The sequence below is a fragment of the Nannobrachium achirus genome (genome assembly GCF_963921795.1).
Source record: "Nannobrachium achirus genome assembly, chromosome: 10".
NCBI lineage: Eukaryota > Metazoa > Chordata > Actinopteri > Myctophiformes > Myctophidae > Nannobrachium > Nannobrachium achirus.
In genome coordinates, this window is record NC_137819.1 from 33,519,969 (window position 1) to 33,532,219 (window position 12,251).

General features: G+C 45.1%; 1 protein-coding gene across 1 annotated transcript; it reads left to right on the forward strand.

Annotated features, from left to right (window-relative positions):
* Positions 1-4,572: 4,572 nt before the first annotated feature.
* Positions 4,573-10,184, forward strand: lratd2a (LRAT domain containing 2a). The gene is made up of 2 exons (XM_080735806.1): positions 4,573-5,478; positions 7,218-10,184. Exons 1-2 carry the CDS (start codon positions 5,150-5,152, stop codon positions 7,738-7,740), a joined length of 852 nt encoding a protein of 283 aa, XP_080591932.1. The 5' UTR covers positions 4,573-5,149; the 3' UTR covers positions 7,741-10,184.
* Positions 10,185-12,251: the final 2,067 nt, after the last annotated feature.

Sequence of the window (12,251 nt, forward strand, 5' to 3'; positions counted from 1 at the left end):
CATACACACACACACACACACACACACACACACACACACACACACACACACATATATGTTTGTGTATTGTCACTGTTATTTCTTCACAGTGGCGTCAGTTCAGAAAAAGCTAAGGTATGGCAACATGACTGGTGTGAAGGCGCGCGTGCAAGACACCAGTCATGTTGCCATACCTTAGCAACAGGCATGATACATTTATTTTAAGAAGTATTACATTTCCCCCCCCCCCGCCGTTTCTACGGTTTCTTGGGCTGGATATGGCAGCCAGAACGGTTGTTCAAGTGCAGCTAAACTTGGCATAGGCTATAGTAAATGTGCCACAATTAACAATAATGAATTGCACCTGTACCATTTTGTCAAGATGGGGAGAATACAAGTGTGGAGAATATAATTATAATACCTTATTAAAGTGACCATTTTGTAAAATTTTGCATTTGTAGTTATTTTACTGTAATTTAACAACATAATAACCAGAACAGATAGACAAAGAGACATTCATGGATTTAAAAGTAACTTTCTTGTTCACCCCTGGACCCAGGGTATGGCAGCTGCATACGCCTGCCATACCCAATTGACGCCCCTGCGGGCTCACCTGCCAGTGAGGAGCCCCCACCGGGAGGACGTGGAGCCTCCCTTCTACTCCCCGCTGACGGGCGCCGCCCCAGCCCGTAGGAGTACGTGCGGTGACAATTATCACCCTCCCTGTCTGGCTTCCCTCCCCCCATACATGGCCCAATTGTGTTCGTACAGACGCTTGACAAAGACGGATGCACCGCAGTGGATTCGATACCCCCAGACTCTGCGCTGGTGGGCAGTACACTTTACCACTGCGCCACCCAAGCACATAATTATTAATTTTGACCAAATACTATGTTATTGTATTGTATTGTGGGGGTGAATACTTTGGGTGCTTTCACCCAGTGAAATTTGATAAATAACCTTAAGTCAATGCCTGTAATAAATATAGTAATAGAATATTAGCACTCAGGTTAGCTGTTAACTTTACTGTAATTTTATAACATATATATCATCTGATATAATACTGAAATATTACCCAGCCCTACATCTAATTACTACAATGAACCAATTCATCATTAGGTGGATGTTAATCCTTTTGTTGTTGTTGCTAGAAAGCTGTGCTGCATATTTAATACATTTTGCAGGTGAAACTTTTTCATGTTTTTTTAATGTGATGTTTGGCTACAGAGCATGCTTTGTGCTGCTGAGTGTATATAGTCTCAATATTGGAAGAGACGAGACAGTCTGAGGGTTGGCGGGGAGGAGAGGCTAGAGTCTGCTCCCATAGCCCAGGGGACCGTCGAGATGTGATTGGATAGCTGTCAGGCAACCGCTGACAGCATATTAAACAAAGGTGTGTAACTTAACAGATATGATGAAACAATACATTAGATGAATAGATGTCAGACTAGGACTAATTTGTAATAAATAATCCGTCAACATAATTGCAATGTTTAAACACAATAGTGATTCCTCTGGGAAATCTAGGAACGGCTCCAGTTTGCACGCATATGTTTACTCCTAGGACGGCAGACTTGTGAATAATTAATTTACTTGGTAGCTAAAACCCTTGGCTGCCTGACAATGAAGTAGCTAAACACACATGGTACTTGGCCTGTGGGCTGTGGCCTGTCAGTGTCTCCCCCCACCAAAACAAATGCAATCATGGCATGGCATGGTTGGGCAAATTTGGTAGGCCAACCCTTAAAAGAATGTGTTCAATACAATGCATATCAGCAGGGACGTGCTGGCCATGTGTGTGGCCAACGTAAATCGTCAGTGTCGGGCAGAAAACCTGGTATTTCCAAGTTTCAAATTTATAGATTTTTTCGCAAAGCAAAGCCCTCCTTCATCATACAAGGCCGTGGCACAAAAGTAGTGAAAACAGCCGATCTACAAGCACACAACGCCTCGCGGTTGTGTGCTTGTAGATCGGCTGTTTTCACTAGTTTAAATCATTTTTAAAATGATAAATACAAATCAAACGGTTTTGGACATACAAGGTTTCCACCCTATAACGACAAAATATAACTCATGTACAGTAATTGGCCCACTGGCTTATTGTCACTTGTCATGATCTGAAATGGCAAATCTTTGAGTAGCAGCAGCGCTATAGAGAGAGATCTCTCTCTATAGCGCGCAATGAGGGCCTCTCCAACTCTTTTTCCCGGGCTGAATCAGGGGCCCAGCACGTCCCTGCATGGCATGGCATGGTTGGGCAAATTTGGTAGGCCAACCCCTAAAAGAATGTGTTCATACAATGCATATCAGCACAAATCAATAAGATGGATAGACAGACAGACAGACAGACAGACAGACAGACAGACAGACAAACCCAAACAAATCTCTTGAAACGATGAACATGGTAAAAACCTGTTTTAAACCATGCTTTGAAACCAGGCTCCACCTTTGTATTACTAGGGGGGCGAACGGAACGGAAAACACATTCTGACACTTGATTCTCAGAACCTACCAAGACAATCACACGTTGTTGTCACATCACATCACAGGTTTACAGCTGTAAAACACTGGGTGAAATTTTCAGTTCTGTGCTAGCTCCATGGTTTTTTGTGTTATTGTCTCCGCCAGGCCGAAAGTCGTGGCCGAGACAATGTTTTGTCCGTTCGTCCGCGTGTCCGTCCGATGGCAGCAAAACTGTAGTGTGCATGCATACTTGGGTGCCAATTTTTCACATGTGCCTGTTATAGCGCCACCAGGAGGCGGATTTGTGCTAAACACATTTTTTTGGACAGTACTCTAAACAGATTTTTCAGATTCCATCCTGTATTAGCTAATGGCTGAGATTGGCTCCCAAAGTTTTCAGGTAGAGATGGGATTTATGGCTCTTTGAAGTGAGCCGGATCTCTGGGATCTGTTCCTTTCAAAGAGCCGTTCAAAAGACTGACTCATTCTACTAGTTACTTTGTAGATTTGATTATAATTATAAATAACTTCAACCCTACATACATTTATTTCTGACATATATTATATAGGTACAACTCTGCCATTTGAAAATAGCGTATCTACAAGCTCACAATGCGTTGTGTTGCGACGCATTGTGAGCTTGTAGATCTGCTATTTTCGAATTTTTCAACATTATACTCATTGGAAAACCTGTGAAACAGGACATTCTGCATAATGAGTACGTTCTAATATTGGTACTTTAAGTACATTTTGATACCAATACTTTTTTTACTTTTACTCAAGTACATTAACATTCCAAACTTATACTTGATTGCAGTATTGATATTTTTACACAAGTAAAGAAATTGTGCACTTTTCCCATGTTCATTAGAAAGGAACGGCTCCCTATACTGTGAACCGAATCCTATCGTTCATTTCAAAGAGCCGTTCAAAAAACTCGATTCGTTCGCGAACGTCCCACCTCTATTTTCAGGAGTGCAATCATAAATACAGAGTGCTATTTCAGTGAAATTTTGCACACACATTCCCAATAGGCCGAATAAGAATGCCACTTGAACATTTTCAAAATTATGTCGCAGCAGAGGATATTGTTTTATCATTAAAACTAGTGTTTAAGGACTTCCTGACAAGTCACGTGACGCTGCAAGGCAGCCAATAGCACTGACCGGAGGAGAAAAAAGGGGGGTGATTGACAGATGTAACAGTCAATCGCCGGGTCCATTCGGGTATCATGGAACCGCTATTCTCACGGTCAGAGAACCCGGCCGGGAACCGGCGCAATCCATAGTGGCACCGAACCGCACAAGGTCACTGCTCGTAAATGGCCCCCGGTACCCGGCTCGGACGGGGTCGGATCCCGGGTAATTTCGGATCTCGGACCTGCCCGAAGATCTCTAGTACACAGTATCTCTATAGTCATGTGATCAAGAAGGATCTGTCTAATATTTCATATCCATCCTAATTGGCTAACATTGGCTTCCAAAGTTTGCAGGTTTGATCCGTTTTGAAAGAAAGAAATACCTCAAATCATGAACGCAGCTTGTCAAGGAACAAAAGCCACCCTTTTCACTTTGGCCTGTTATAGCGCCACCAGCAGGTCGACTTTTGCGAAACACATTTTTGTTACAAAGTGCCTCAAATCATGAATGCAGCGATCCAATTGCCATGAAAGGCCGAAGAAGACATGGCACCCTTATTGGCCTATTATAGCGCCACCAGGAGGCCACAATAACCTACCTGACCTGGCGGAGACCTGTGCTCAGAAGAGCACTTTCAAGTTTCCATATAAAAAGTAGGGATCGACCAATTATCGAAACACGAAAATCCCATATCAGTCGATCCCTAATAAAGAGAAAGGGAAGCAGAAGAGGGGGGGCAGGAGGGATCAATCAATCACATTCTGAGATCCATCATTTGGCAGACCTATAGCACCACTGGCTGACCATTGTGTTGCACTGGGGGAGCACCATACTGACGAGGAGGGTAAGTACCTTGGCACAACACCGTCCCTGCGGGCTATGGGTTGTTATTTAACTGTAGGAGGTGACAGATGCACTGCCGCTTTAAACAGAAGCTGTTGGCTGCGGTCGCTATAGAGTTGCATGAGTGAGTGTGTGTGTGTGTGTGTGTGTGTGTGTGTGTGTGTGTGTGTGCATAGCAGCCCTTCACTATGGGAGCTCTGCTCTGCTGGAACGATAGTGTGCGGAAGGAAGACAGCATGCTTTCTAACTGACGATTCTTCATATCTACGCTGTGGAACGCATTTCTCATCCTTTGTTTATATTCTGATCGGATTGATGTCTCATTTTTTCCCACAAGCGACAGCCTTATAAAACAACTTTACCCACGGGGAATTTATAGGAGCAGGTGCGTTGTTGTGAGGCTATAGGGGCGACACCTGGTTGGATATTCCATTCCTGTACCTTTTTGTTTTTGGCGTTTTCCCTCAAGACACTTGTTGATCGGCCATTTATTTGCCCGTCTACGTGATCTACAAATCATAAGCTCGCCAATATCTGTGCGTAATTCCCTATTTGGGGACACCTGACGCGCGTTTTGATGAAGTTTCGGCCGTCAAGAGGGTGAGTTTTGACCGTCAGTGGGTGGCTGACAGATGGTGGGGATGTTTTGCGACTGGTAGTTGCTACCTACCAAAGGCGGAGTTGGCAGATCGCATTACCTTCTTCGCCGCTACCAGGTGGCATATATGGGCAACCAGGTGGACAAGCTGTCACATCTAAGTTACGCCGAAGTTCCCACCGTGGACCCCAACGGTCTGGACCCGGAGGAGGGCGGCGGGGGACCCGGACCTCGGATCGGGGTGTCGTACATATTCTCCAGCGACGACGACGAGCTGGAGGACGGCGGCACCGCGGCCGATGGCAGCGACGGCAAGGAGCAGAACCGCGAGGAGAAGCCCTACGACCAGCGCGACGAGGTGGAGTGCGCCGTCTACAACCGCGACGAGTGCATCTACGAAAAGACCGCCAGGTCCGCCGAGCTGGAGGCTGCCTCGCCTGAGAACCTGCTCAACAGGTTAGGGCTGCGCCGATGTGCTACTGCTTTCCTTTATGGCGATTATATTCTAAATCGAATAATCGAGGACAACAGCAACAACAACATTGTTTAAGCATCTAAGCAATAATTTAAACTTTGTAGCACAATGGTGTCATGCAAAAGCAAAAATAGTGAGAATATGCGATCTACAATTGCTCACAATTTCACAAGGCATGTTGTGAACATGCCTTGCAAGCTTGTAGATCGGCTATTTTCATTATTTGTGAATGTTTTTGAAATTTGTCAACATTTTGCTTATTATGACATGCCCATGCAAGATAAAGGATCGATTATCGATTTGTTTATTCTTTTAGTCGATTAAATGTTTGATTCACACCCTGCCCTCCAACTATAGGGATGCAAATTATCGATTAATTCATTAATTGAAAGTTGATAACCTTATCGATCGATGAATCGATTATAATTGATACCAGTAAGCAGCGTTTTTTTAGGGCCAAAAGGAAAATATTTGTCTAAAACGAAAAATGATTGCACAGAAACATAATTGCCTTGATATCAAGCATCAAGGAGCTGGACACAGACACACACACACACACACACACACACACGCAGACACACACGCACGCACGCGCACACACACACACACACACACACACACACACACACACACCAGCCCTCTGCAGTGCTCTAAGGAGTCTGTTTCATTTATCTCCAAAAGCCCTTGAATGTGATGGAATATGATTAAGGATTACTGTGATTATGATAAGCTCACATTTGATATCAATTCAATTCAATTAAAACTTTATTCAAGACGCTCACACAGTGCCGGCGGGCAGGACTCAATGGCTAATGGGGCCGTCCGTGAGCTTAAGGTTGCGACCATGTGTAGTGTTTCGCCTTTGTTTTTGAGTTTTTGCCAGTTTCACGGATGGGGCCGGGGCGCTCCGCATGATGGGGCTCGGCCCCAGCAGTCCCCCTCGTGCCGCCGGGCCTGCGGACTCACAGGGGGGTCCATAGTGCAAAACACATAAAAAGGAACCAAAAGAACTAAACAAATAAACAATTAAACCCTAAATAGGCAGGACATTCAGCCTTGTCTTTGCACGTACAAGCTAGAGCGCCAGTGGCTCCATAGCTTAGATGACAGCCTATCACCATCATACCATCATTAAAACCCATTTAGGCCTAGAATTATTGAATGCTTTAACCAGTGAAAAATTGCACATCTACAAGCTCACAGCGCGGCACCGAGTGCTGCGCTGCGAGCTTGTAGATCTGCTATTTTTGAACAAGTCGTGAAAATGTATTTTCAAAGCGAACGTTTGTAACTAAAGTTTTGCTTCTGGGTGGTCCCTGGAACTAAATATTTTGAGATGGGGGTCCGTGGCCAAATAAATATCATTTTGGGGGTCCTTGAAAAGGTTTGAGAACCACTGACATAGTAGTCTCTCAAGAACAGACTAACTGAGCTCCAGTTAAGTGAAAAGGACCTTTTCTTTGACGATGGCTAGCCAGATTGCTGACATATAGAAACATAGGTTTTTAAAAAAAATCTTAGAAGGATTCAAAAGACACTTATAGAATCGGGTCAAAATAATCTAATTGTCACGATTTTTCAAAAATGGCAGATCTACAAGCTCGCAGCGCGGCACTCGGTGCCGCGCTGTGAGGTTGTACATCTGCTATTTTTCAATAGCTAAAGCAGTCAATAATTCTAGGCCTAAATAGGTTTTTAACGTCCCTATACCTCCCAACAGGTGCAAGGCGGGGGACCTGGTGGAGTTCGTGGCCACGGGCCAGTACCCGCACTGGGCGGTGTACGTGGGCGACTTCCAGGTGGTGCACCTGCACCGCTGCGAGGTGAAGAACAGCTTCCTGACGGACGCCAGCCAGGGCCGGCGGTGCCGCATCGTCAACGACCTGTACAAGTTCAGGCCCCTGGGGGCGGACGTGGTGGTGCAGAACGCCATGGAGCAGGTGGGCCTGAAGGACCGCGAGCTGAGCTGGCGGAACTCGGAGTGCTTCGCCGCCTGGTGCCGCTTCGGCAGGCGCGAGTTCAAGACGGGCGGCGAGATCCGCATCGGGAAGCAGCCGTACCGGCTCAAGGTGCTGCTCTCGGACAAGCACGCGCACGTGCTGGAGTTTCAGAGCCTGGAGGACATGGTGATGGAGAAGAGGAGGAACGACCACCTGGGCAGGACTGCTGTGCTCCAGGAGCTGGCCAATCATTTCAACAGCGTGGGGGATTTAAAACGGGAGTCATCGAGCGGCGGCCAGTGATGTCCCGGTTATGTTCACCACTTAAAGGGATAGTTCACCCAAAGAATTGCTTTCCCCCCCCCCCCCTATCGATTACTCACCCCATGGAGATTTGAATTTATGGATGTGTTTTAGTTTTTGTCGCATTCCTAAGCCAATAATTTGATGACCAGCAGTGGTTCCCTATGGAGACACAAAGAGACTGCTTTGTTCCCTATGGAGACACAAAAACTCTCCTCAAATTATTGGCTTAGGAATGCAACAAAAATGACAAAATATCCATGAATTCAAGTCTCCATGGGGCGATTATCGATAGAACATTTTTAATTTTGGGGGTGAACTATCACTTTAACCCTATAGTGGCCCTATTCTAGGGGCGGATATTCACGGTGTGGAGGGAAGTACTAGCAGCCCTAGTATAGAGCCCTGAGGGGACCCCAGTCTACTAAGCATATTGGGTTTAAGTCAGTGGTTCTCAAACTTTTTCATGTCAAGGAACCACAAATTGACACACATTAGCCTGCGGATCCCCACTTGAAAAGATATATGGCAGGGACTGCCATAAGAGAAGGTTTTTACGGCTATAGCAGTGATACTCAACCATGTTAAGTTTGATATATGGATTATGCCACGGACCCGCATTTGATACCATGTTGATCCACGGGACCCCCAATCTACACAGTAGTATCATCATCAGTTTTATAAAATAAATAATGGTCAGTTTGGTTCTTAACTATTAATTTGGCTGGGGACCTCCGGGAACCCCCTCTTGGACCCCTGGGGGTCCCCGAACCCCACTTTGAGAACCACTGGTCCAAGTGACTGATGATGATGATGATCCGTTTACCTAAAGGCTGTCTCCCTTAAATCATAGCTTTGCCAGTAGGGTTAGTCTTTACCAAATACTTTTTTATACCCTGCTTTGATCTATAGCAAACATTCCTTTTTGTTATTCCAGTTTTGTTGTGGTTCAAAGATACGACTTATGAACTGATAACATAAATGCACAAGTTTGTGTGTGTGTCATAATTAGCATTTGCAATGTTGAGGTAATTCTTTTCAGCATATGCCTTTTCTTTTGGTCGACATAACTTTCATATTGGCCTGTACACACATGTAGCCTTAAAGACGCAATCCTTAATATTCCCCGATGAATATTGGGCGCTTCCAATTATGGATTTAATTGGCTGAAAGTAATTGAATCGATTCAATTAAATGATATGTCCATGACCTCGCAGAGAACCCATGACTTATAATTGCCTTACAAGTTATAGGACTTGCTGTCTTACTCTGTCACAAGACCAAACATGGAGTCTCAAACCTCTTTTAACCACTTGAACCGTTACTATCCCTATTCTGGGGGGCAAACATTTGGTGAAAATGGCTGAGCTTGTAGATCAGCTATTTTCTGTGAAGATATTTAGTGTAAAGAGGGAGAACGAGAGCCTATAGAGCCCTGGGGGGGACGCCGTTCAAGGTTTAAGAGTTTAAGTGGTTAATTTTAAGGACTCTGGGACCCCATGATGGTCGGTCATTTGGCTTTACTGTGTACTGTAGTGATAATGGTGAACATTCTTGTATGTTCTCTTAGCTGTATTTTCCTTGTATGTGTAATAATGGTGAGCATTAACTGTCATTCAAGCTGCCGGGACCCTCCTGGGACCCCCCCCAAGGAGGACCCTTGGGGGTCCCTTGAAAACCACTGGACCTTTCATATACTGTACATCACCATTGTTCGATATTTGTGTGGCTAACCACTCATCTCAAACAAAAGGGGTGGAGAAAAAAAGTGGGATTGTGCCTTTAAGGTTGTTCTTACACCAGCATCTTTTGAAGACATTTTGTGTAGCTTATTAAGGCTGATCAGATTTTTAATTGTACCAATGGTATCAGTAAACCGTCAATCCCCTCTCAGAACTGACTTTTATTGTCTATATCTCTAATCAAGGGGTCTTCAACAGGGGGTCCGGGACCCTTAGGAGGTCCTCAGAGCTACTACAGGGGGGCGGGGACCACTTGGACCCTAGCATCCCTTTTTTGTGGGGAACATTCATAAGAGAAGAGTGGGGAGAGTGGGGAAAATAAGAGCATACAGTATTGAGGAAGTGGTTAAATGTCTGAACAATACACATGAACCAAAAAACAAATTTACAAAACAGTGACGATAGTGCTGTCAAACAAGTCAACAAGTGTGAAATCAATGTAAAAATATATATTTAATATACTGTATGTAGTGGGGGTCCCTGCTTCACCTCTCTCCACTAAAGGGTCCTTGGCCTGCAAAAACATTGAAGACCCCAGCTAATCTATATAGGCTTAATGTGTACCGAAGTGTTTGGCTCATCGAGTTCACAAATAATGAATGTTGAGTCTATTACAGAGGCATAGCCTAAAGCCTGTTCCTGTTATTTTATTTAGTGTGACATTCAGGTGATGCTAAAGTCTGAGCCCACTGAGCTGAAATAAATCCCCTTACACCACAACTCTGCTGGCTTGGATAAGGCTAAAGTCTGATTTATTCTTCTTGGTCGCACAACAAAAGTAGTGATCTGTAAAGCTTGTAGTCGATGCTGCTATTTTTGGTGTGTGACACCATCATACGACGGAGCATAAGACGGAGCATAAGACGGAGCATAATCTAAACCGTAATCATTTTAATAGCGCTGATGAGTAGAACATTTTCAGTTTGAGCCAAGATGAGAGCAAAGTACTGGAACCAGTTATGAGACAATTGTCTTTTCTTTTTTACAAAATAGGCTATGACATATTTGGGTGATGCAGTGTTCTTCTGTAAAACCAGTGTGACTCACGGAGGTGGTCCTGGGTTTGATTCCTGCTGGGGACACTGTGGGTGCTGGGGGCGTGTTCTCTCCTCTGCGTCATCAGTGCCCATGGGGTTGGTGGAAGGGCCATTCTGTGTGGAGTTTGCATGTTCTCCCTGTGTCCCCTAAGGTAGATACCCTCACCAAACATGCAGTAATCCTGGTCTCTATACTGCCTCCCTCTGGCCAGCCGGGGCGCCTGATGGAGGGGAAAGGAACTGGTTGGAATAACGTGTTCCTTCCACACGCTACGTCCTACTCCCCCTGTCAGGTGATAAGAAGCTGCTCACCCCTCATGTACAGAAGGAAGCATGAGCTCAGGTCGGGGCTCTCCCCAGGTTGGCAGAGGGAAGGTGGCGCCCAGGAATACAGCTTAGGCAAATGGCACTGGGTGAAAAATGGGCTACAAAATCGTGGGATAAAAATGTAAAAGCAGTGTGAGTCAGTTGAAACTGGAATGGGCCGTAGGGTTCCGGTAACGTACCAGGCAAACTAAACGGCAGCTAATGCACCATGCATGGGAGTCATTGAGACACTCGATGTGACTTGTTCCATAGCTCTTGGTTGGAACACTTACTGTACTCCTAAATCACTAAAATGACAGTGATTTGTACCCCACAATTTGAAACCCTGGTTGCATATTTTGACATTCATTTTGTACATTATGCTTCTCGAGTATGATTCTTAACAGTCAAATCATTCACTCCTGTTTTCACTCAGGCCATCTACACTGTGCACAGCTGTCAGTTACCCTGCTCACAACACACACTGTTTGGTGAAAGTGGAGTTTAAAATGTGTAAATTGGGAATATATTAGCATTAACATGATTAATTGGACCAATATGCCATTCACGGTGGAAGAAAATGAGCTTTTTGAACCTCCCCCTAGCCTATCAGAAATCATAAAAATACAATATTGGTTCCATTATTCAGCCGCATGAAATGGCATTTTAAGAATAAATGTTCTTTCATGCGGCTCGGCCATTTCAGCTGTGGACTGGGACTGTGAATTTTAAGCAGCCCATAGTTCAAAAATGACCGCCGGTCAGATTCAGAATGCATGTGGTACGGCTGAGGACTTATATGGAGCACTGAAGTGATCCTTTTTTTATCCACTTGTACAATTTGTGATTCCAGGGGTGTGTCATAATGCATCATCCCAAGTGTCAGGGGAAAGGGTGAATGGAATGGATGATGCAAGCCATCAGCTCTGTGTGTGTGTGTGTGTGTGTGTGTGTGTGTGTGTGTGTGTGTGTGTGTGTGTGTGTGTGTGTGTGTGTGTGTGTGTGTGTGTGTGTGTGTGTGTGTGTGTGTGTGTGTGTGTGTGTGTGTGTGTGTGTGTGTGTGTGTTCACTCACCCACACACACCAACCCTCCTCTGACTTGGATTATCTTGCATGTGAGATTTGGCCTAGATCATTGCTGCGGTTGAGACGGGATGGACTGTGTGTGTGTGTGTGTGTGTGTGTGTGTGTGTGTGTGTGTGTGTGTGTGTGTGCGCGTGTGCGTGCCTGTGCGTGTGCACAAGCATGTCTATACACGTGCACAATGCCTACTGTACCACCCTCTAATTAAGAAGCATATGGTGTTTAGTAATAGCTGGACATGATGCTCAGTAGACTCACGTCTCCCAAAATAATATTGAGGTCTGTGTGTGTGTGTGTGTGTGTGTGTGTGTGTGTGTGTGTGTGTGTGTGTGTGTGTGTGTGT

Coding starts and splice junctions, on each gene's coding strand:
- lratd2a (XM_080735806.1), top strand. CDS start 5,150: ATGGGCAACCAGGTGGACAAGCTGTCACATCTAAGTTACGCCGAAGTT. Junction 5,479..7,217: donor CCTGAGAACCTGCTCAACAG/GTTAGGGCTGCG, acceptor ACCTCCCAACAG/GTGCAAGGCGGGGGACCTGG.